A 24,918-nucleotide genomic window follows, 5' to 3' on the forward strand; every position below is an offset into this window, starting at 1 on the left:
ACCAATGAACATGGCAAGTGGCTGCGAGGAGTCAGAGAGGACAGGTCTGACCGAAGAGAGAGGCATCCACCAGAACACTGCTCCTCGTGTCCGTAACCATGGTGATGTAAAGTCGAGCTGCAAAACACATTGATCATTCTCGGCACTGTCATCATTATTATCCGAATAATTCTTTCTCCCTTCGGCGACTCTACCCACTACCCCTCACACTCTGCCTGACACTAAGGGAGATGTTCTTTTATGATTAAAGACGACTGAACTACTTTCTTGTGTTTTAAGTCTTCACATTTAAAGAGCCTGTACCCTATCTTTTTCATATAAAATAGTCAGATTTGTTTTGCACCAGTACAGATGTATTATAAAAGCAGCTCTTAAGGTCACAGACTGTATAAATAAGTGGACTAAGAGAGTGTTCCGCTCCAGTCAAATGAAGCTCATCGAGGCAAGAGTTAGGGAGCGAATTTGGAGCTGAGTTCCATATTAAGAATAGGAATTGAAATGGATAATGTAGTAAAATAAAAACACCAGGATCATGTAGAGTGGGTTGATACGAATACTTTAGCATTTAAGAGATGGCATTGGCATTGTTGTACATTTTATATACAGTCTATGGGTCAAAATGAGACCGCAGTGTTCTGTCTTCATCAAATTATGAAGCCAGTTTTGTTGTCTGCAAACTAGGAAGTGTGCTGTTAGAATGCTAGTTGTTCTTAGCATTACAGTGACAGCAAACCTCCACTCTGATCTCTGAAAGTTGCGAAAAGCACTTACCGTATTTTTCGGACTATATGTTTTTTTTCATGCTGTGGGTAGTCCTGCCACTTATACTCTGGTGTGACTTATATATTAAAATTTTCACACTGACAGCCGCGAGAGGGCGCGCTAGGCTTGTGTGTCAGTATCTACTACTCTTACTCCTATACCACTGTCACTTCACTCTACTGCGCATGTCTCCTGCAAAAAAAGCCTGCTGTCCTGCTGCAAATAGTGAAATATTCAGCCAAAAGCGGTGATTGAACAGCAGAAAGAAAGTTTGGAGTAAGCGAGAAACTTGTGAGGGACTGGCGGAAAGTGGGGATGGAGAACACAGCCTCACGGCAACCGAGCGGGTGCGCCATGCAACTTTCCTGGAAGTAACTGAATGAATCTACAAAGCCTGGACTTCAATGACAATCGAAACCATCCTGTCGGGATTCAGTAAGGCCGGAATAATTCTAACTGGAACTGACGCTGAGTCTGACATCATCTATGCAGAAGAGGAAGCGGCGCTTTCTTTACCTCATGGATTAATGGTTTATCTCCGGAGGTTGCGCAGAAGTGACACCGAGGATGAAGAATTCAATGGGTTTAGTGATTTGGAGTGAGATATTTTGGTAAACTTATGTTCTGTTGTTTATGCTATAATTATCTGAATAACTGTTAATATGTTACATGAACATATTAACGCCTATTCGGCCTGTTGTTCTCTGTTCTGTTGTTTTTACTATAACTTGCCTTTCAAGATGAAATGTCAGTCTGGTGTGACTTATATATGTTTTTTTCATCTTCATTATGCATTTTTTGGCTGGTGCGACTTATACTCGAGCGACTTATAGTCCGGAAAATACGGTATAAACTCACTGTGGTGAATAATTAGGAAGCCAGGAATGCCTTAGGAAAGTGTGGAATAATTTTCAACCACTTTTTTAGTTCTTTTTATATTTTTAAGATCTGCACCTTTTAATTGTCTTTGAAACTTGTAATAACTTGGTAACTTAATAATGAATAGTGCGTATGATTGTTTTCTTCCACACAGACACGCCGTACAGAGAAGAGCAGGTGAGGGATCTAAAGGCAGCATTGAAGGGCACAGACCCATCCATCCCGCTGGTGTTTGTCAGCGGGAACCATGACCTTGGAAACACCCCCACGCCCAAGACAGTGGAGCAGTACTGCAGCCAGTGGGGAGACGACTATTTTAGCTTCTGGGTAAGATCATTTTCATGGCACATTTAAGCTAAATTGCAAGATGGAAATTAAACTGTTAGTCTTATTATACTTATTAAAAACTTGGAATATGATAGATTTAGTTTAACCTTCTTTTGCTATGGATCCCCTCTGGACGGCTGAGGGATTATAAAAACAAACAAAACACATCTTGGCCAAGAACCAAGTATTTAGCTATTGATCTAAACCTTACACGCAAATTGATCTAATCCGCTGTGTCCTACATCAACCCTTTGGGCAAATGTAAGTCCCCGTAGGGTGAAATATTGTAAACATCGTGTAGTGTAATTTTAAACCTCTTAATCAGCATGAATTAATGTTGGTTTTGAGATATTTAGGAATAAAATCTATCCAAAAAACAGCAAGACTTAAACAACAGGACGTCATTTTGAAGCCAATGTTGCTTTCTAAATTATGTAAATACAGCTGGTTTAGACTTACTTTTTGGATATATCTTTACTAACATTAACTTTGTGTTGCAACCTAACTGCATTTGCGTAATCTGGAATTAAATCATACCAGTGGTTAATTAGCTGCAGTAGTAACGTGTGTATGTGTGTGTGTGGTCCCAGGTGGGCGGGGTGCTGTGCCTGGTACTGAACTCCCAGTTGTTCTTCGACGCCTCCGCCTGCCCGCAGCTGAAGGAGGCCCAGGAGACGTGGCTGGAGCAGCAGCTGTGCCGAGCCTCCGCTTCCTCTCCCTCGGTATGACAACACCACTGACACAGAGCTATTCTTACAGGGCTCACTGTTCTCACTGTTGTGCTGCTCCTTTATTAACTGTGGAAATGTGTCGCTAAAACAGGAGCACAAACCCAAACATGTCCTGGTCTTCCAACACATCCCCCTGTACCTCAAGAGTCCAGACGAGGAGGACGATGAGTACTTCAACCTGCCAGGGACTATCCGACAACAGCTGATAGACAAGTTCAAGAGGGCAGGTAGGATGGAGCCATGGTAGTTAAACAAACTGTCCTTCCGAGATGGAAGAAACACACTAAGAAAAAAAAAAAAAATCTACCAAAACTAATATATGGATCAACAATATAGACAACAAAAATATAGATCTAGCCAAAATCTATTTCCACTAAGTACTAAGAACTAAGTATATTTAAGTACCATATTTTTTTGGACTATAAGTTGCACCGGACTATAAGTCATACTTTTTGGGGGAAATTTATTTCATAAAATCAGAGACCAGGAACAGACGTGTCATCTTGAAAGGCAAGTTATAGCAATAGAATAAAGAACAACAGTTCTTCAGATAACTATAGCATAGACAACAGAACATAACAAGTTAACCAAACTCTTGATCGCGCTCCAAATCACTAAATCCATTTAATTCTTCATCCTCGGTGTCACTTCTGAGCAACTCTGCAACCTCTGGAGGTAAACAAAGTGTTGCTTCCTCTTCTGCGTAGCTGTTGTCAGACTCAGCATCAGTTCCATTTAGAATTATTCCAGCCTTTTTGAATCAGGCTTTGTCAGTCCAAAAAGTGACTTCCAGGAAAGTCGCATGGCGCACCCGCCCGGTTTTCATCAAGCTTTTCCATCCCCGCTTTCTACCAGTCCCTCACAAGTTTCTTGCTCACTCCAAACTTTCTTTCTGCTGCTCAATTACTGTTTTCAGCTGCATAATTCACTACTTGCAGCAGGACACATGCAGGAGACATGCGCAGTAGGGTGCCAAGTGACAGTGGTACAGGAGAAATAGAAGTAGCAGATACTGACACACAAGCCTAGAGCGCCCTCTCGTGGCTGTCAGTGTGAAAATTTTAATATATAAATTGCACCGGAATATAAGTTGCAGGACCACCTACACCATGAAAAAAGTGCCGACTTATAGTTCGAAAAATACAGTAGTTTTGAAACAGAATTAGGCAGTCTACTTTTATAAGGCTCACATGGAAAATGGTGCATTATCTAAATATCTTTTCTCATTGTCTCTCTGCGTAGTCACATGGAGAGTACATAGCTCCAGCCCCGTCTGGCTCTTTACTCTGAGAATTAATACCCCATTAGCCATAGGCACAATAAGAGCTCTTTGCACATACAGAATTGAATTAAAAATCACTTCCTGACGAGAGAATAATTCCATAATCAGAATCCATTGTTGTGGGATTAGAAGAGTGTGATAGGAGAGTGCTTGGCTGACAAGGACAATAAGTCTTAACGAAGCACCCACACACACACGCACACACACACCCAAACACATTTGATTGACAGGACCTCTTATATGGACATGCTTTCCAATCATGCATCAAGGTGACTGGTGGGGGATGCTATTAATTTCATTATTCTGTCATTATTGCAGCATGTATTCAACAGCGCTGTGCTCTGCTGACCCTCCTCGCCTGTAATTGATTGTTTCTCAGAAGGAACAGCAGTTAAAGATTTAAAGGGCAGGATCACAAGCTTGTCATATGAAGGCTATTACAGCGAGAGCAAGGCTACAGAACATGGCACTGGCAAGTGTCCTTTCTTGTTCACACTTGTCCTGCTGGCATTAGCCATTCTAAACTTACATACCTACATACACACAGAATAGGAGATGTGCTGTTAATTATATATGATAGACACGCTCCCGCTCACAGTGAGGCTGCCTACACTGTACCTCCTCATGTTTGTATGCATGTTCATCGGGGTTAATGTATGGACATGCAGTACAGTAGAACACAGAGGCTTACATCTAGAGAGTGGGTGAGATTATGTCTGATCTGTGATTTATGACACAATCTTAACAACTGGCTTCATGAACTTGTCAGCTCCTATCAGGACAGATCTCAGTACCACCTCGTGCGCTCTATCTGTCTGCTCAGAGAATTATGCCCATATTGTAAACGCATGTGTGATTTGTATAAGTCTATGGTTGTTCCATTACAAAACCATTTATCCATACACATAACATTGTAATTTTACTTTTTTATTCATTGATATCCAAGTAGACCTGTCACCATAACAAATTCACTACACTATCACTACAGAGAGATATTGAGATAAACAATAATATTGAGACGCAAAGATAATCCCAGTAATCCACTTTTTAAATACTGTATATAGTATCATTAAAAAGCCTGAGCTGCAACAAATACATGGCAGAATGAACCTTTAATTAGCCATAGAAGTTATTTATTCTACCCTCTAGAGCTTAAATCTTACCTCATTACAAAAAAAATCACAAAAATCTCCCCATCTTTGCAAAGAAATTGTAATGAGGCCCAAAATATATTGTTCCAGTTTTAATAGTATGCTGATAATTCAATATAGTAATTATAAGTCAACATACTTAACTATTTTTATTTTCTAAAAAAAAAAAAAAAAAAAAGAATAGAAATAGAAAAATCCATCCATTCTCTCTCCAGTCTCTGAAAAAACAATGTGAAGCATTTCAAACTGTTTTTAGGCCAGTCAAAATAGTGAACTAAATGTAACCCAAAAACCCACTGCTTTCTGAGTAGTATTTTCGTATCTTCCATTGTGATGAGCTCTGATGCTGGAAGCGCCTTTCCTTCATGTGCTACAGAAGTGTGTCTCTGTGTTGTGTATTCTGAGTGTGTCCTGGAGGCACGCTCGTCGTAAAGACACTGGCTGTGATCATCTCTGCGCTCACAGCCGCTTATCAGAAAGCGCACGCTGAATGTTTGTAGTGAGCTCGGAGATCACTGAGACTTGTGCAGCTCCGGACAGAAGAGAGGCCAGAAACACAAGCCAGGGGTGGTTAGTTAATCGACCAGGACTATAGAAAAAAAGAAATTCAAGTAGTATCGTATCTGAAAATTGATGAAAATCTTATTTTTTTAAAACTAGGGCTGGGCAAAAATAAAAAAATATTAATTGCATTAATTGCATGTGTTCCTGTGATTAATCATGATTAATTGCATGTTATACACAAAACCAATTCATGAATTCACAAATGGCATATAGCACACTTTTATTGGAAGTGTAAACGGAAGTGCCATACATTTGTTGTGCAAACAGCATTTCTTTATACAGTAGCAGTTCACTAGTCTGTAAAGTCCATGTTTATACTTCTTCCTTTGTTTCTTTTTTTAAGATTCTTCAATTTCAGTGCAGTCTGTCAATTCCTAAAATTTGACTTAATGAATTGAATTCAAAAGTAAAGTGCATGTGATCAGCAGCAGTAAAATATTCAGTGTAAACCTCAAGTGAAAATATCAAATCAATCCAAATATAAAACTGAAATGTATTGCCACTGCCAGGGCATTTATGTTATCCTGTTTGATATAAAAATGAGAATCTCAGTCAGAAAACAGTACACACAACCAGAAAACACTTTCAGTGCAGTCTGTCAATTCTTAGAATTTTTTATTTTTTTTTTACTTTTCTGCACAAAGCCAGTTGCTAAGGCATACAAGATTATTATTATTATTAAGAATGCACCAGCTTCTCGCAGAAGAAAATGAGACCCAGGGATGAGGAATGGGGGGGTTACAACGAAGAGAGATCGACACGATGTGCGTAATGTGCATGTGCGGAGCGACGGCTCTGACACGTTGCATCTCACATGGTCAGTCGAAGCCTCGCTCCACTTGTTTCGTTGAATGATTTGCTGGCACCAACAGAGTGTGTTGCATTTAGGTGGTATTTCAGACGCCTGAAACTTCGGTGATAAGACAATTCATTGTTGCAGTGTTATCCTGCTTTCTTTCTCTTTATTTTCTGTAAGCACCGCAGCAGTAAGCAAGGCTCACATGCGATAGACTTTTTAAAAATAAAAGCCAGTGAGCAACAGACGTTTACAATAAAAAATAAAATAAAAATAAAAACTGCGTTAAGGGGAGAAAAATAATTGTTGGCAATAATGAATTAATTAGTTAAGGCAAAATTAATGCGTTAACGTGACCGGCCCTAAAAAAAAAAGTTATCATACTTCACAGACACATCCCAAAATTTCTTTCTTCTGCCATTATTATCATTTTTTTCTAACATTCGCCTTTGTAGTAGTTCATACAAAATATTAGAAATGCCCCGATCCAGCTTTTGCAGTTCAGATTCCGATACTAATGCTTTAATGTCTGCAGATACCCAAAATCAACCAATACCAGTGGAGAGACTGAAACCATTTTTTTTTTTTTTTGCATATAAATAAAATATGACAAAACAGATCCAAATGTGTTATGTAGATGTTATTTATCTTACAAGGAAATACTAAACTTTGTGTAATTGAAAGTCATACATTTTTAGACCCGAACCAGGGTATCGACTGAACCGATATTTGGAAGCAGATCCAGCAAGTCTTTATCTGATCAATGTAGCCCTACAAAATACACACAAAAGAAAATGTAATGAATAATGCACTGTATAAAGCTTTTAAATCAATCAGCTTTAACAAACACATTTTAAACCATGTGCATTCTCATATGTTGCCAGGATCTCCCAAATTTTTTTATTTTAATGACACTATAGTGTGACGTTTTGGCGTTGAGCACTGCACAGACCCGGGACATTCATAACTTTTATTGGACGTGCATGTCTCTATCTACCAGTTTCATTCTTGTATGTCGCCATGTTTACCAATCCCTCATACTGATGCAATTTTGCAATCGCTTAAGTATGTGAAGTCGTATTGAAAAATGCAGTTCGACAACCTATAGCAGATATAAAATGTAGGTCTCATCCATTTAGCGACAGCTCTCTGGATAGAGGGGTGCATCTGGCAGGAAAGGCCTCAGCGGAGCTCCTTCTCCAGAGGCACAAACAACACAAACAAGTGAAGAATGGCAGAAAACCATGATGTTATTACACTTTATTGAAAAAAGAGGCCAGGCCAAGTGCCATTGTCTGGCTGTCTGTGCGCTACAGAGATGCGTGTCCTTTCATCCATGTTAAATGACTCTCCTCTGGACATGCTTTGGCAATTTGCAGATCCTACTCCCTCTCTGCGTATAGGTTTATTTACGGATCATGTGCCTTCTTCCCCAGTCGCTTCATCCTCACCGCAGCACCGTGTAAGCCCGCGTCTCCAGATGTGTTCTTGTAGCACCGTGATCATTACTGTCATTACAGTGTGAGCCAGTGTCATTAACCTCACAGACTCACACACACACACACACACTGCTGATTCTCAGAGGGAATGCACAGAGCAAAGGGACAGCAGTGCTCTAATTGATGCCAAAGTAGCATGGATGTCATTTTTGCCTTTGATTTCCATTTCACCAAGCAACTTCCAAGCTTGAAACTCGGCATCACATCTGTAAGATAATCTTCTATCTTCACCTGAAAAAGAAATAAGACTCATAGGCTACCCATAATTAAAGACATTGCGTAACTTTTTTGGTGGAGGGTCTGTCAAATTAGCTTCGTCAGGGATGTTTCACAGTATGGTATTAAGCCTTTCTAACTTCATGGAGACCAAACCAGACCTAATTACAAGTCAGGCAACCCTGCTCGTCGTTAGTCACAGTTTTTCTATGTATGTCTATGTATAAACCTGTAATAAATGTAAGGTAGATCTGTTTCATGCCATACTGTTCAAGATTTGAGTCAGAGCAATGACATATCAATAGAAACAGGTAGGTAACAGACCCCCAACCAAAAAGTTACACAGTATACCTTTAAATTACTTTTGTGGAGTAAAAGCTATATTTGGATTTATTGATACTTTGCAGCTGATGTCATCAACAGTTCCCTGGTGAGGCACTGCTCTGAAGCTTTGTTAATCTTTAATGTGAGCTTTGTTTTAACACAATCTGAGCATAAACAACTGATTTAGATGGAAGTACTACAGGTGAGCCTATTTGTGCTGTAAAAAAGTAAAACAAAAAAAAAGTGTCTCTCAAATAACATTAGAGTCACAAGCTAGATGCCATTAGAATCACTTAAACCCTTTTGTTGAAAATGAAACACCTAAACAGGACCATGAACACTTGTATTGATCACTTCTGAAAATGTGTTGTTTAAATACTTTTTGTATTTTAAAACCTTTTTGGCAGTGTTTGCTAATGTGTGCATTGTTACCATGGTGATGTAACTGCAAAGTATCAATATGAATTATCTTTACAGCAAGCTCGCCCAAAGCACCAAGGACCTTCTAGTTCAGGGTTCACACTCTGTCAGGCTGTATTTTGTAAAGAATGGCCTTCCAAATGTATCAAACTTTCAAAAAGTCTTACATTCAGATCATGTTTCATATCCACATGACCTTTCCTTATACAAGCCACCACAGCTGAAAGGCAGTAATAATACTGGAGTCTTGGAGCCTTAATCAGAGCGACCTGGTGGGACAAAATGACTTTCATTATGTATTAATCAGCGGTCTTTTTTTCTAGCTAAAATTTTAGACAAACTGTCATATCAAGATGTGTCTGAAAATGACGTATTTAATGCAAAAAGTTTTAAAAAGTACGTCTGAAAAGCAAGTAATTATACACTGGGTGAAAAGCATGCTAAAACCTTAAAAGGCCCATTTTACGATATTTTATGATCTTTTGTAATGTTGTTTCCTCATCACAAACTTTAAGTTGTGTTTTGTTTCATTCACACGTTTAACACACAAATCTTGCATATTTATGTTCTTTCCTCAAACAGAGTAAAGAACGTCGTAATACAGGAAGTGCTCCTCTGTGTTTTTAAACTCCATACACCTTCATTAGAATCATTTCACCCTTGGAAGACAATCTCTACTGAACTAAAGGTAAAGAGTAGCTGTTATCTTGAGAACTAACACTACTTGACATCACAAGTTGGAGCAGAGCATTTTGAGCTTTGGAGATACAGACAGACTAAATATTAAAAAAGGATTACTCAAACATGTGTGAATGAAACAAAACACAACTCCAGGTACATTTTTGAGGAGGATTATATCATGACTTAAAGTTCACAAGAGTCAGTTTTGTGTAATATAGACCCTTTAAAAGGTTGTCCTTGCTTTTTAAATAATGCACTTTTGAACAAGTTTAATCTTCCATACAAGTGAGACTTTGTAAAATGTCCTTATTTCAGCCTTGGACAGTCTTCTTGGATGTTACACAATCTTCTTTGGCTCCAGTCCAGTCCATAGTGGAGTAAGTTGTATTTGATAGAATCCCATATGCCGCTTGGGGCTTTGGCTCTGTGAATTTGTGATGTTGTTATTGCTACTATTGGCTTTTCTGCAGCCCCTATCCTTTCAATACACCTCACACTCTCGTGACATATGATGTAACATACAGTAGTCCCCCTGCAGAAAAGGTACTTCAATTGATTTTCCTCAAGGATGTGATTTTCATTCCTCTTGCTTTCCTCTGCCTCATATAAAATTCATGTTGGAGTAGTTTAGCGTGACCTGGTGTGACAGTTCTACATGTTTAAAAGTCCTACCTTATGCAAAACTGACTCTTGTGAGCTTTTAGTCATGTTATAATGGTGTTACTTCTACAAAAACATACCTGGAGTTATGTTGTAATCGTGCATTAGTCCGTTTACATCTCCAAATTATCCAAGTGATTCTAGTGAAGTTGCATTGAATTGAAAAATGCAGACGAGCACTTCTGGATTATTTTTGTTGTTTGGGAAAAAAAACTCAGCCCACATATGTAGTGTTTGTGTGTTAACCATGTATGAATGAAACAAAACACAATTCCAGGGATGTTTTTGATGAGGAAACATTATAAGAACATAGATCTATATATATGGATCTATCTGATATGACCTCACCTCACGTGTTAAAGGTCCAACATAATTACTCTTGGCATGTCCGTCATAGTGAGTAGCTCCCTGTGAGCTGTGCACTGCGCTCGTGCTCATGTGAATGACAGGCTAGGGTGTCTCAGAGCACCAGTCCCTCACACTCAAACCAAATCTCACTCACAAGCATTTTTTTATCACGCTTTATTATTATGTTGTATCACATAAAAGTACTTGATATCAATTCTTTGCTCACGTTAATCAAAATTACCTTTATACTGAGATAAACTTTATTGATCCACAAGGGACATTATATGGTAGACACTGTATATTTATTATAATAATAGAGAGTTACGGTATAATACAATATGCTATAAGTGATAATAATACATTTAAAATAAGTAGCAAAAGGCATAATTATATCAAAGTATATGTTCAAGTGATAATAAAATAGAAAATATAATAACAAATATATCTCAGCCATATATAAAAGGTCATAAGGAAAAACAGCGCAAAGGTGATCTGATGATTGACAGGGCATAGTGTTATTTGTTACATAACAGTGAGTTGTTGTACAGTTGTATGGAATATGTTATGAATGTAGTCTTGTATCTCCAGCTCATGTTCTATGTTGTGTTATGTTCTACTCATTCACTAGACCAAGGCCATAAAGGAGCACACAATTTATTTATTATAAGCAAGCTCTGTGCTTGGTGGAACAGAGAAGCTTCCTTTCAAACAATACTTTATACAACTACACATACCCATATGCAGGCCCTATTTACCTTATTTTGCCCTGCCCACTTTTGCCTCCAAATGCTACTACAAATGCTACATTGTGGTGGCACTTCCAGTTAAGTGGGAATCAGGTTAATTTAAATGGAGAATGTTTTTCCGCTAAAATATTGTGTCAATTGTTCAATATTAACATGAACCAATAAGCAAGCCAACACTGCTTTGATTCTCCGGGACGCTTTAAAGCAGCTTTATAGTCCATATAGAACTTATTTGCCGTCAATATCACGTGTAAAATAATACAACCCCAATGACAATGGCAGCGCCAACGGCAAATTATGGAATAAGGTAAATACTGATTTTGAAATAATTAACATTCTGTGGCTGAAATGGAGTCTGAAAATTCTCTGTAACTCATAACTGTAAATAACTAAATTGCATAATGAAACACAAACAAACCTGAACCTACAGTACAGGGGTGTCAAACTCAAATTCACAGAGGGCCAAAATTAAAAACTGGGACTAAGTCATGGGTCTAACTAAATATTTATTGAAAATTTTCATCAACATCTGCATGTTTTCTCTTATTTCGAGATATGTAATGGTAAACCTTTTCTTATTAAAATAAATGTTTAATAATAGTTTTGCTTTAACATTGAATCTAGAACAAGCATAATCTAAACTAAGAACACAGTTTTAAATAAATAAAGTCTCTATAGAATATCTATAGCCGGCGGGCAGCTCTAATACATATTTGATATGATCTCGCGGGCCAAATATAATTATGTCGTGGGCCAAACTTGGTCCCCAGGCCTGAGTCTGATATGTCTGATATAGTATAAATTGAAAAAAATTAAAATAAAAATCCAACCATGCAGCAATCATATTTCCTTCAATTTAAAAAGTAGCGTAAAGTATTAGTTGATCAAAATTTATTAGTCAACTAATAATTTTATTGATAAGTATTTATATGGTTAATTAGATAGCTTTACTAGTAAGTGAGTTAAGTTAAAACACAGAGTCCCATGTTTAATCTGCCTTTATAAAATGTTTTTCTTCATGAACCCCTGTGCAGTTCTAGTCTTGTGAGTGCAGTTTGGGTCAGATACACAGAGACGTGTAATCGTTTTACCCCACTCCATTTTTAGTTGAGCAATCGTGAAGTGACTCATAATAAACTGTGTCGTAACTTAAGAAGATGCTTTTTGACCAGGCCTGATGTCTTTTTTTTTTTTCAGAATCCAAATATGGCATGATTCATTGTTTAAGTAGACCAAAACGCACTTCATTGGACCTTCCCGACCTTCAGCTTGTCGCTAACGTAAACACACCGCCCCACCTCACCCCCTTACGTTACTACTGCGCCTCATCACTGTCAGACCCATAATCCAGTAAATAAAGGACTGTTTTATCTCCTGCATTAGCACGGCAACAAAACAAAGCAACATGAGATAGAGCCCAAAATGTAAAAAACAAATTGCTGGAATTATGGGGACCTGTTTTACACACAAAAACACCTTCAGAGGGGTAAATACGTGTGACAGGGGAGCAGTGGTCCCCTTCTGAGAGCCAAGTGGAGTATCCCAAACCCCAGCAGCGCTCCCAGCTTCATAGATGGAGTGTGTGTAATTAGATTTCAGCTCCCTCCTCCTCTCTCCCTCCTTTTTTCGTCCTCCCAAGATCCTACCCTGATACCTCTGGCTAACATACAACATTCTCTTAGTTGGAGATCTAGACTATTACTTTGTCTGGATTGCTTCACAGTATGGTGTTAAAGCTAAATCGTAGTGAGACCAAACCAGATCAAGTTACAGGTCAGATCTGTGGAGAGGCAACCCCACTCACAGTCAGAATGCTGTTTTTTTTTCTAGGTATTTTTGATTCTGGATTTTTTTTTTCTGTAATGGAGATGTCATTGATATGCCTGGAATGTTCCACAGCATGACATTAAAGAGTTCTACTTTACATTTATTCAATTGCATGGTTTTATAACTGAAAAATACCGTGAAAAACAGGAATTCTGACTGTGAGAGGGATTGCTTCTCCACGGACCTGATCTGTAACTTGGTGTGGTTTAGTCTCCATGAAGATTGAAAGGTTTAATACCATACTGTGAAACATTCCAGACAAAGCAATAACATCTCCATGGTGAAAATAAAGCATTTGACAGACCCTCTGCCAGAAAACTTACACAGTACACCTTTTAAATACACTGATCTTAACTGCACTTTAGTAAAATGTGAAGCAGATAAGCGTGTTTACGTACAGCGGTAGCAAAAACAAAAACACACGCACAGCTGAGAAATTCACAGGAACTCCCCGACGCGGCTGCTAGCGGCGAAGTTGTATGTACGGTGGCTAATTAGAAGCGCAGATAAGCTAGGCGCGTTCCTTTTTCGCCGGAGGTTGTCTCTATCAGCGAGAGTCCTCTGCTGTTCAAAAGCGAAGGCGCATTCATCACCCACCAGGGATTTGATAAGAGGCCACGGTTAAGCCTTTAACCCCATTGTTTTAATGATGAAGTCTCTTTCTTTTTTTTTTCCTGTATCTTTCTTTCTTTCTGGAAGAGACGGTCTTGGTTGGCTCCTTTTTGTAAGGCAGCCAAAGGAGAAGCCGAGTTGCAGCTCAAATGGTGCGGCGCTGGTTATCACAGCGAGCTCAGCAGCAGTTGGATCCCACTGTGTTGTAACAATGACTAAAGGAAGATTCTACTCTATTTATATATGGTTATACCGTGTTATAAAAAGCATTTCAAAAACGGCCCAGGATGTGTTTTTAGTATTGGCGCCATTAAAGGTGCATTGTGTGACTTTTCTGGTGGCTAATCTCACATCTCACAGTGCTTGTCAGAAAAATTAAAATTTTCCCAAATTGTTCAGCCCCAGTAGGGATGGAACGGCAGGACATTTTGGCAGTATGATAATCGTAACTAAAAATATGACTGTATGCTGTGTATGTTATGCTATGTAGCGAAATAGAGGAATTGTATTGTATTGGTTGGCTGATAGACAGTGTATGGCCAATATTTGCACCTTTTAGCATAGAGGGTATCAGCCTTGAATCTCCAGCACAGTCCAATATTTTGTTTTGGCAGACCTGCTGCCCAAACAATTTGCATAAAGCTTCATTTGAGCAAATATTTATGAATATGACACTGCACAAAATATGACCTCCACGCACAGTTTGGGCTCTGGAACCCAACTCCTTGAGAGGGGCTGGACTCTCCATTTCTCTGGCGTTGGCCGCGGGGAGCGGCGGCGGGCTGGTGTGGGCCTGCTCATTGTCCCACAGCTCAGTCGCTGTGTGTTGGAGTTCACCCCGGTGAACGAGAGGGTCGCGTCCCTGCGCCTTCGGGTCGGGGACAGGTCTCTCACTGTGGTGTCGGCCTACGGGCCGAACAGCAGTGCAGAGTACCCGGCCTTCTTGGAGTCCTTGGGAGGGGTACTAGACAGTGCACCGACCGGGGACTCCGTTGTTCTCCTGGGGGACTTCAACGCCCACGTGGGCAACGACAGTGACACTTGGAGAGGGGTGATTGGGAGGAACGGCCTCCCCGATCTGAACCCGAGTGGTGTTTTGTTATTGGACTTCTGTGCTAGTCACAGTTTGTCCATAACAAACACCATGTTCGAGCACAAGGGTGCCCATAAGTGCACGTGGCACCAGGACACCCTAGGCCGGAGGTCGATGATCGACTTTGTCGTCGTGTCATCTGATCTCCGGCCGCGTGTCTTGGACACTCGGGTGAAGAGAGGGGCTGAGCTGTCAACTGATCACCACCTGGTCGTGAGTTGGGTTCGCTGGCGGAGGAGGAAGCCGGAAAGACCTGGCAGGCCCAAGCGTGTAGTGAGGGTCTGTTGGGAACGTCTGGCGGAGCCCTCTGTCAGAGGGACCTTCAACTCGCACCTCCGGGAGGACTTCTCCCGGATTCCGGGGGAGGCTGGAGATATGGAGTCCGAGTGGGCTTCATTCTCGGCCTCTATTGTCAATGCAGCTGCTCGGAGCTGTGGGCGTAAGGTCTGTGGTGCCTGTCGCGGCGGCAACCCCAGAACCCGGTGGTGGACACCGGAAGTAAGGGATGCTGTCAAGCTGAAGAAGGAGTCCTATCGGGCCTTGCTGGCTCGGGGGACTCCTGAGGCAGCTGACAGGTACCGGCGGGCCAAGCGTGCTGCAGCCCGTGTGGTCGCGGAGGCAAAAACTCGGAGCTGGGAGGAGTTCGGGGAGGCCATGGAGAAGGACTATCGGACGGCCTCAAAGAGATTCTGGCAAACCGTCCGGCGCCTCAGGAGGGGGAAGCAGTTCTTCACCAACACTGTTTACAGTGCGGGGGGAGAGCTGTTGACCTCGACTGGGGACGTTGTCCGGCGGTGGAAGGAATACTTTGAGGATCTCCTCAATCCCACCGTCACGTCCTCCGAGGAGGAGGCCGAGGCTGGGGACTCGGAGGCGGACTCATCCATCACCCTGGCCGAAGTCACTGAGGTGGTTGGCAAGCTCCTTGGTGGCAAGGCTCCGGGGTTGGATGAGATCCGTCCTGAGTACCTGAAGTCTCTGGATGTTGTGGGGCTGTCTTGGCTGACACGCCTCTTCAACATCGCGTGGCGGTCGGGGACAGTACCTCTGGACTGGCAAACCGGGGTGGTGGTCCCTCTGTATAAGAAGGGGGACCGGAGGGTGTGTTCCAACTATAGGGGGATCACACTTCTCAGCCTTCCCGGTAAGGTCTATGCCAGGGTACTGGAGAGGAGAATCCGGCCGATAGTCGAACCTCGGATTCAGGAGGAGCAGTGTGGTTTTCGTCCTGGCCGTGGAACACTGGACCAGCTCTACACTCTCCATAGGGTGCTCGAGGGTTCATGGGAGTTTGCCCAACCAGTCCACATGTGTTTGGTGGCTCTGGAGAAGGCATTCGACCGTGTCCCTCGTGGTGTCCTGTGGGGGGTGCTCTGGGAGTATGGGGTCCGGGGCCCTTTGCTAAGGGCTGTCCGGTCCCTGTATGACCGGAGCAGGAGCTGTGTTCGCATTGCCGGCAGTAAGTCAGACCTGTTCCCGGTGCATGTTGGACTCCGCCAGGGCTGCCCTTTGTCACCGGTTCTGTTCATTGTATTTATGGACAGAATTTCTAGGCGCAGTCAGGGGCCGGAGGGGGTCCGGTTTGGGGACCACAGGATTTCATCTCTGCTGTTTGCGGACGATGTTGTCCTGTTGGCTTCATCGAACCAGGACCTGCAATGTGCACTGGGGCGGTTTGCAGCCGAGTGTGGAGCGGCTGGGATGAGGATCAGCTCTTCCAAGTCCGAGGCCATGGTTCTCGACCGGAAAAAGGTGGCTTGCCCTCTCCGGGTGGGTGGGGAGTCTTTGCCTCAAGTGGAGGAGTTCAAGTATCTCGGGGTCTTGTTCACGAGTGAGTGAGGGAAGGACGGAACGTGAGATTGACAGGCGGATCGGTGCAGCTTCGGCAGTGATGCGGTCGCTGTATCGGACCGTTGTGGTGAAGAGGGAGCTGAGTCGAAAGGCGAAGCTCTCGATTTACCGGTCAGTCTTCGTTCCTACTCTCACCTATGGTCATGAGCTCTGGGTAGTGACCGAAAGGACGAGATCGCGGATACAAGCGCTCGAAATGAGTTTCCTCCGCAGGGTGGCTGGGCGCTCCCTTAGAGATAGGGTGAGGAGCTCAGTCACACGGGAGGAGCTCGGAGTAGAGCCGCTGCTCCTCCACGTCGAGAGGAGCCAGTTGAGGTGGCTCGGGCATCTGTTCCGGATGCCTCCTGGGCGCCTCCCTCGGGAGGTGTTCCGGGCATGTCCCGCCGGGAGGAGGCCCCGGGGAAGACCCAGGACACGCTGGAGGGACTATGTCTCTCGGCTGGCCTGGGAACGCCTCGGGGTCCCCCTGGAGGAGCTGGAGGACGTGTCTGGGGTGAAGGAAGTCTGGGAGTCCCTGCTTAGGCTGCTCCCCCCGCGACCCGGCCCCGGATAAGCGGACGAAAATGGATGGATGGACAAAATATGACTACATTGCTCTCTTATTCAGTTTGCAGTAAAACAGGGTTGTGGACTGCTAGTGTGACGCCACCCATAGCATTCAGCTCCACTCAAATGAAACCTGCGATGCTAACAGCTACAGGCTCTATATTATGAATAGAATTTTTTTTACGGACAGTATAGCAGAATAAAAGTGAAAGTTATAAAACATGTTAATACGTTGTTTTCACCGAATATAGCATTTTCTAAATCAATCAAATAAGTTATGTTAAAGCAGCATAGACTGTATCAAGAAGTGGACTAAGGGAGAGTAACATCACCCGTACCGTTCAGCTCCAGTCAAATGAAGCTCACGATGCTAGGAAGAAAAGGGATAAATTTGAAGCCAAGTTCCATATTAGGATTAGGAATTGATTTATGGACAAAATGGTGAAATAAAAACACCAGGCTCATGTAGAGCGGGTTAATACGGACATTTTAAGACCAAAATGACGAGGTTCACAGCAGCAGTTACAGAGAGAGGGGCCGTAATATTGAAAAGGAGCCAGGGCCAGTAGGAGCCAGGGTCAGTAGGAGCCGGAAGCGCAAGCATGCAAATGTTATATTTGGAAGCTCTGTCCATTTATATATACAGTCTATGGGTGTGGATGAGTTTGTAGCAAATTCAAATTATGTACACTACCTGTTAAAAGTTCAATGTTTTCTTTGTTTACTTCTTTCTACATTTTAGATACATACAGAAGGCATATGAAACAAGATGCTGTGTATGGAATTATGTAGTCAAGAAAAAAGTTAAGTAATTCTAAAAAATATTTTTGAGAATTTGAATATATAATATAAATATACATATAGAGATATTTATTCATTGGATGATTTACTTATGTTACAGTTGCTGTTTTTTTTTTTTGTTCTTTTGCTACATAATTGCATATATCTTACTTCATATATTTGGTGTCTGTGTATATAAAATGTGGAAAGTAGTAAAAATAAAGACAAAAAAATATTGAATGAGAGGATGGGTCCAAACTTTTGACTGGTAGTGTAATTTAGGAGGAAAAAATTATCCATATCAGCCCAAAAATATCAACATCAGCAATTGAAAAACCCAAATCATTCAATCTGTAATTCTAATTCTCTACTCGGATAGGCAGGTATGGCTTTAAATAGACTTCATTCCCTCCATCTTATTTACATATTTGGCGAGAGAGGTGTACATATAGAGGTGCGTATATGACATAATCTATTCATGAACTCAAGGCTGAAGTGCCCCGTGAAAATAAATGAGCTCCGTCATTATAGTCAGAAACCCATCCTCACGATATTGATTCTATGAGATTTTAATTCCGCCATATATCTCAGTATCCGTAATATTCCCATCCTTACAACTCACCCAACCTTTGCTGACTCCTACCCACACATCGACGCATCGCACTTTTTGCAGGTACGGAAATGCGATTTAAAATATGATGATGAGATTCAATGTTATATTCAAAACTGACCAGGAGTTCAAACCCGGGCTGTGTACGCGGGACCGTGCTCGCGCTGTACACTCTGAGTGATGAGCAAATTATAGCTGCAAGATACCTCACTGTGCTACTGTGTCATTCTCTGTCATGCAAATTATCCACCGCCAACATCTTGTGATAAATTATTTCCCAGACATGCTCTTTAACGACCAAATGCCTTCGAACGTGACGCATGTTCTCATAGATGTGCAAAAAGGGTGCGCGTTCGGACCTGAAAAGTTCAAAAGGAGGGTGTAACAAAAGGGTGAAAAGAGCATATGAATGAGCATGCTTTTGTACCGCGGTGCAAACCAGGAGTTGATGAAGGCATCTTCAAGTACAATGTAAAATGCATCTTTACTGAAGCCTTGTGGTTGGAGTTTGCATCTTTGGTTTCTTTGGTAATCAACTAATCGTGATGAGTCCATATGTGTTGTCAGAAGTATCTAAAATCAATACTGAAATTAGTATTGAAACTGGAGACTCATTTAAGCAGGTATCAATACTAAAAAAGTCACATTCACAGGACGGAAATGAACCTTTCACAGCACACAGACTACCATATATTCTGGGCTATTGGGTGAGCTCTTAAGCCTCCAACCCCATCAAAAGACTACTGCGCGCCCTGCAATCCAGAGCGTCCTATACACGAATCCGCTCGGGTGTCCCAGCACGACTTCAGTAAACTACAAAGCCGTACCACCCACAGAGCACGCAAACACACACGGAGCAGACAGCGACCGCACAGTGGAAAACACCCGCAGCCACACTCATCACTCCATGCGGACAAGGAACGGAACGGAGGAACGAACACAACTAGACACAACTGAACAACTGAGTCACTGTGAACACGCCGACAATCCAGCGGTCCCAGACAGCACCCTCCCTACACGCCACAACTGAACACCGCAAACAAAGTCCGACTGAGCCATCCAACTGTTGTATTTCGTTTAAAGTCTGGTGCGGTTTATTTGTGAAAAATTTTCGAAAATAGACCATTCTATGACAGTGCGCCTTACAATCCAGAGCACCTAATAGTGCGGAAAAGACAGTAGTATATGCCCATGGACCAGTCTGGAAACTGCCTGGACCACTGAGGGATTACACAGATATAAGACCACATGGTTATATAAAAGAAAGTACTATTATTTAATGTTGAAAATCACATTCTATTAAGTCTTTTTATTGTCACTGTTGTATCAGAGTCGGTATTAAGTATTGAGTATTCCATGTTATTGAAATTGAGATGGCCATTTTAGTATCACGACAGTACTTCGAGTTGGCTGAAAACACTACTTCACAAAAAAACAACAAAAAAACATTGTATTTTGATAATCGTATTATCTGGACTGTGCGAACTCTAAACCCCAGAAAAATACCTTTTTATAACAATGACAGTGGCATTATTAAATCAAAATGTCAAAAAACAATCAACAATTTCAGATTTTTATTTGTCAATTTCCTGTTTAGAAGCCTTCATTCACCATTTATTTTTATTTGGTTAAAAATGTGTTTTGAAAATCGAAATTTACATAATAAATCATCATTTTACTTGTCGACTACTAAAATAATAAGCCTTAGTGCTATACAGTATTTTCAGATGACGTGTTCAAGATTCAAATAAAGACTTAACAGTGCATTATGTTACTTTTCTGACACCTTCTTGTCTCCATGGAGCTTTAATAATAATGTTCCCCTCTATGGCTTAAATCAGACGCCATGGAGACAAGCAAATGATGCCACCAGACCAAGTTACAGGCCGGATCTGTGGAGAGGCCAGCCCGCTCAGACTAACAATGCCTCTAAGTATTTCTTCGCAGTAACAACACCTGTAATTCTATAAATGCAAGAAGGATACGTTTAGTGCCATACTGTGAAACTTTCCAAGCAAAACAACTTCTCCACGGAGACAAGCAAAAGTGTCACACCTTTACGCAAATCTCTTTCCGGAAAATTGAATCAACCTTTTCATTATTCTGTTATTTTTCCAGTCATCCAGCAAACAAACAAACCAACAAAGCCTATGAAAAAAAAAACACATTCTCGCCCAAGATAATTATTTTTCTGCGAACGCTGGCACCACCATTAGCCCTCCATAATAACGGTTATTTGAGAATATTCCCGCGGATGGCAATTAGGAATGAGGCTTGGATGAGTGCATCTAATAAAAATCTAATGTACACCGCCACAGCAGCCACAGCAGCTCATATCGGCGGGACTCCCCTCTCTCTCTCTTTTCCTCTCTGTCTCTCTATCTTTCTCACTCTCACTCTCTCTTTTCCTCTCTCTCTTTCTCTGTCTCTTTCTCTCTCACTCACTTTCTCTCTCTCTCTCTCTCCCTCCCTCTCTTTCTCTTCTTTGCTCTCTCTTTCTGTCTCTGTTTCTCTGTGTCTTTCTGTTTTTCTCTCTCTATCTGTTTCTCTCATTCTTTCTCTCTCTATCGCTGTCTCAATCTTTCTTTCTCTGTCTCTCTTTTTCTTTTTCAGCTCTCTTTCCCTCTCTCTTTCTGTCTTTCTCTCTCTCCCCCTCTCTCTTTCTCTGTCTTTCTCTTTTTCTCTCTATTTCGCTCTCTTTCTCTGTCTCATTCTCTTTTCTGTTTCCTTCTTTCTCTCTTGCTCTGTCTTACTCTCTCTTTCTCTTTTTCCCTCTCTTTCCCTATCTCTCTTTCTGTCTTTCTCTCTCCCCCTTTCTCTTTTTCTCTCTCTTTTGTGCTCTCTCTTTCTCTGTCTCAATTTTTCTCTCTTTCTCTGTTTCTCTCTTTCCCTATCTCTCTTTCTGTCTTTCTCCCCCCCTTTCTCTGTCTTTTTCTCTCTGTTTCTCTTGTTTGCTCTCTCTCTTTCTGTCTCTTTCTTTTTCGCTCTCTTTCCCTCTCTTTCTGTCTTTCTCTCCCTCTCACTTTCTCTCTCTTTCTCTGTCTCATTCTTTTTTCTCTTTCTCTGCTTCTCTCTTTCTCTGTCTCTCTCTATTTTTCTCTCGCTTTCTCTTTTTTGCTCTCTTTCCCTATCTCTCTTTCTTTCACTCTCTCTCCCCCTCTCTTTCTCTGTCTCTTTCTTTCTCTCGCTCCGTCTCTCTCTTTTTTTGCTCTTTCTCTTTTTCTCTCTCTTTCTGTCTCTGTCTATTTCTCGTTCTCTTTTTCTCATTCTTTCGCTCTCTCTGTCTTTCTCACTCTCTCTCTCATACTCTTTCGCTTTCCCGCCGCTCCGTCCTGAATTCAATTTGACCGCCGGGTAATTTCCCTCCGTTTGCATTCAATATGTTTTCATCTCTCCTGACTGCTTACTCGGGGTATTCTCCAACCTCCACCCCTCCACCCATCTCTCCACCCATCCCTCTCTATGCCCCCCCACCCCCCACCCTTCATCAGTTCCCCCCAAGTCTGTGTCTGTCACCACCAAAGGTCAGTCCCCAGATGGTAGTCTTTATCACAAAGGGAAGCACAAAAGCAGCGTCAGTGTTTCAAAGGCTGACAGGTAAATGGTGTTTCCGCCAAGGCCCAAGACTTGGAATTATCAGTGAAAAAGAACGCTGTGTGTTTTCAGAAAGATCTTCTCAGCGTGTTGGGGGAAATGGGAGATGCGGTAAAGCGCGATAAAAGCGACAAAATAGGAGGAAATTGGTCTTAACAACCCACGGCTGAATAAGTGCCTTAGCTCATGAGGCTTGGAGATGGATGCAGTCGCTTAGGCGTGCGGTGCTTGTTTGGAAGGGGAGATTTTACATGGCTGTGGATGATGTAAAAAGGAATTGCATTGTTGCTCTAAGTGGGCTCATCTCCCCACAGATCTGAACCGTAACTTGTATGTTTAAAAGTCTTATATTACACAAAATTAACTCTAAGCCATGTTATAATGAAAAACGTTCCTGGAGTTGTGTTTTGTTTCATTCATTCGTGTTTGAGTAATCCTGGATTATTAGGCTGTCTGCATCCCCAAAGCTCAAAATGCTCTGTTCCACCTTGTGATGTTGTGAAGCAGTAGTTTTCAAGTTAACAGCTACCTTTTTACTAGGGCCGGGCATGTTAACGTGTAAATTTTGCGTTAGCTAATTAAGTCATTATCGCCGACAATTAATTTTAAACGCCCTTAACGCAATTTTTATTTTTATATTTTTTAAAAAAATTGTAAACGTCTGTTTCTCACTGGCTTTTATTTTGAAAAAGTCCACTGCGAGTGTTTCTTTAAGTTTGATGTCTTTTTTTTTACACTTTTTTGCACTTTTTTCTGACCACGTGAGATGCAACGTGTCCGAGCCTCCGCGAGCCGCAAGTTTGGCCGCAAGCTCCGGCTGCAGCCGCGGGCTCTGGCTCCGGCTGCGGATTCGGCCGCAGACTCCGGCTCTAGCCGGACCAGTCGTGCGCTTTGAGCTGAGCTTATTTCTTTAGTTCAGTGCTGCAGGGGGAGTCACTGATTTACCCAAATACCACTGGAAGAAAAAAATGTGATTGGTCCATTTCCATTCCATTATATTAACCCTTTGTTTCCCAAGAAATATCAGTCCAAATTTATAACAATGATCTAGAAATTATTACTAGTGTCGTGTTTATTACTCACTGCATAAAAAATATTGAAAAAATATATTAGTAGTACAAAAGTCCATTCAATATTTTTTCTTGAGCCTTCATTGAATACCTTGTGTGCGCTATACTCTACTTTTTAATTCATTAATTGGTTTTGCGTATAACATGCTATGAATCGCGATTAATCGCTCAAACTAATAAAATTTAAATTTTTTTTTATTTTTGCCCAGCCCTACTTTTTACATTTTGAGACTGGCAGATCCAGAGTAGCTAGGCTGGCACCACCTAGTGCCTCCACTCAATTTAATTTTTCTCCAGTGACTAGGTCAGGAATTGGAATACCAGACGGTTCACAAAAACCCTTGAAGTGCAAGTTCGGGCACCAGCCAATTAGCGAAGAGCCATATATTCTGTCTTGGCAACGATTCCCGAGATCGAGGATTTAATCGAGCCCTTCTTCCTATGGGATTTGGGAAAAGCTTAAGATACCAGTTACCCCGATAGTGGAGCATTACATACGTCACAACCAAACAGTAGCGATTGGTTAAATGAAAAAAGTACCCGCCAACCATCGAGTGAACAAATTCTAACACTGTGAAGTCAGACAGTTTCTACGAAGTGAAACCGGCTGATGAATCAGGCTAGATCCAGATCTGAAATTGCCCAAATGATTCTAGTGACAGTGTATTTGGTCTTGAGAGAAAAACTCAGCCTAAATATGCAGAATTTGTGTTTAAATATTAAATATGTGACAATGATATAAAACACAACTCTGGGTATTTTTTGATGAGGAAAAAACATGATAACATAGATCAGAACATGGCGTAATATAGGCCATTTGTTAAAAATGCCTAATTTATTAAGTGAATACCAAATTAGAAATTAGATTGCAATCTTTTCGTTCTTATTGGGTTGATTGAGCACTTCCTTATTGCCTTACATATTATGCCCTGAGACAAACTGAAACTGATAACAGCAATTACCCAGAATACCATTCTACGAAATCACTACCAACAGATTTGTAACTTTTCCAAATGATCATGTGCTATCCAGTTTGCTCGAAGGCAGAAATTACAAAGTGCAAAAATCGAATCTTGCGTCACCGAGTTGATGTCCAAATCGTGTATTTTCCCTCCTTCAATTACCAGAGCTGTTGCAAAAACGGCGGCTAATGGCCCTATTCCCATCGCTGATTATGATTCAAGGCAGTTGTGGTGATACTGTGTTTCGTCATATTCCGATGAAGAGCCGGTTCTTACCCCGGAGGCAGCAACAGTACTTCAGCGTGTGGTGAAGGGCTTCCATGTTTCCTTTTTAGCGTTGACCTACTGCGGCTTCTGAATCTGAATTGCTTAAAGGTGCACTGAATGTTCCACAGCATGACATTAAACAGCTCTATCTTACGTTTATTGAGTTACAGGTGGTTTTATAGCTCAAAAATACATAGAGAAACAGGCATTCTGATTGGGAGTAGGTTTACCTCTTCACAGATCTGACCTGTAACTTGGTCTGGTTTGGTCTCCGTGAAGATAAAAAGATTAATACCATTCTGTGAAACATTCCAGACAGA

At 41.6% G+C, this 24,918-nt stretch overlaps 1 protein-coding gene across 2 annotated transcripts in view; it reads left to right on the forward strand.

Annotated features, from left to right (window-relative positions):
• The window catches only part of cpped1 (calcineurin-like phosphoesterase domain containing 1), a 61,463-nt gene that overhangs the window by 23,672 nt on the left and 12,873 nt on the right, over positions 1-24,918 (forward strand). For both annotated transcript variants that reach the window (XR_008631749.1, XM_020924221.2), the window contains exons 3-5: positions 1,796-1,968; positions 2,559-2,690; positions 2,791-2,926. Coding sequence is in view for 1 of the 2 variants with exons in the window: in XM_020924221.2 (XP_020779880.2) it covers positions 1,796-1,968; positions 2,559-2,690; positions 2,791-2,926 (441 nt within the window). In the remaining variant the exon portion in view is untranslated. The remainder of the gene's footprint in view (positions 1-1,795; positions 1,969-2,558; positions 2,691-2,790; positions 2,927-24,918) is intronic.

The sequence above is a fragment of the Boleophthalmus pectinirostris genome, unplaced genomic scaffold (assembly GCF_026225935.1).
Source record: "Boleophthalmus pectinirostris isolate CB_2022bp ecotype Guang Dong unplaced genomic scaffold, ASM2622593v1 HiC_scaffold_14, whole genome shotgun sequence".
Lineage (NCBI taxonomy): Eukaryota > Metazoa > Chordata > Actinopteri > Gobiiformes > Gobiidae > Boleophthalmus > Boleophthalmus pectinirostris.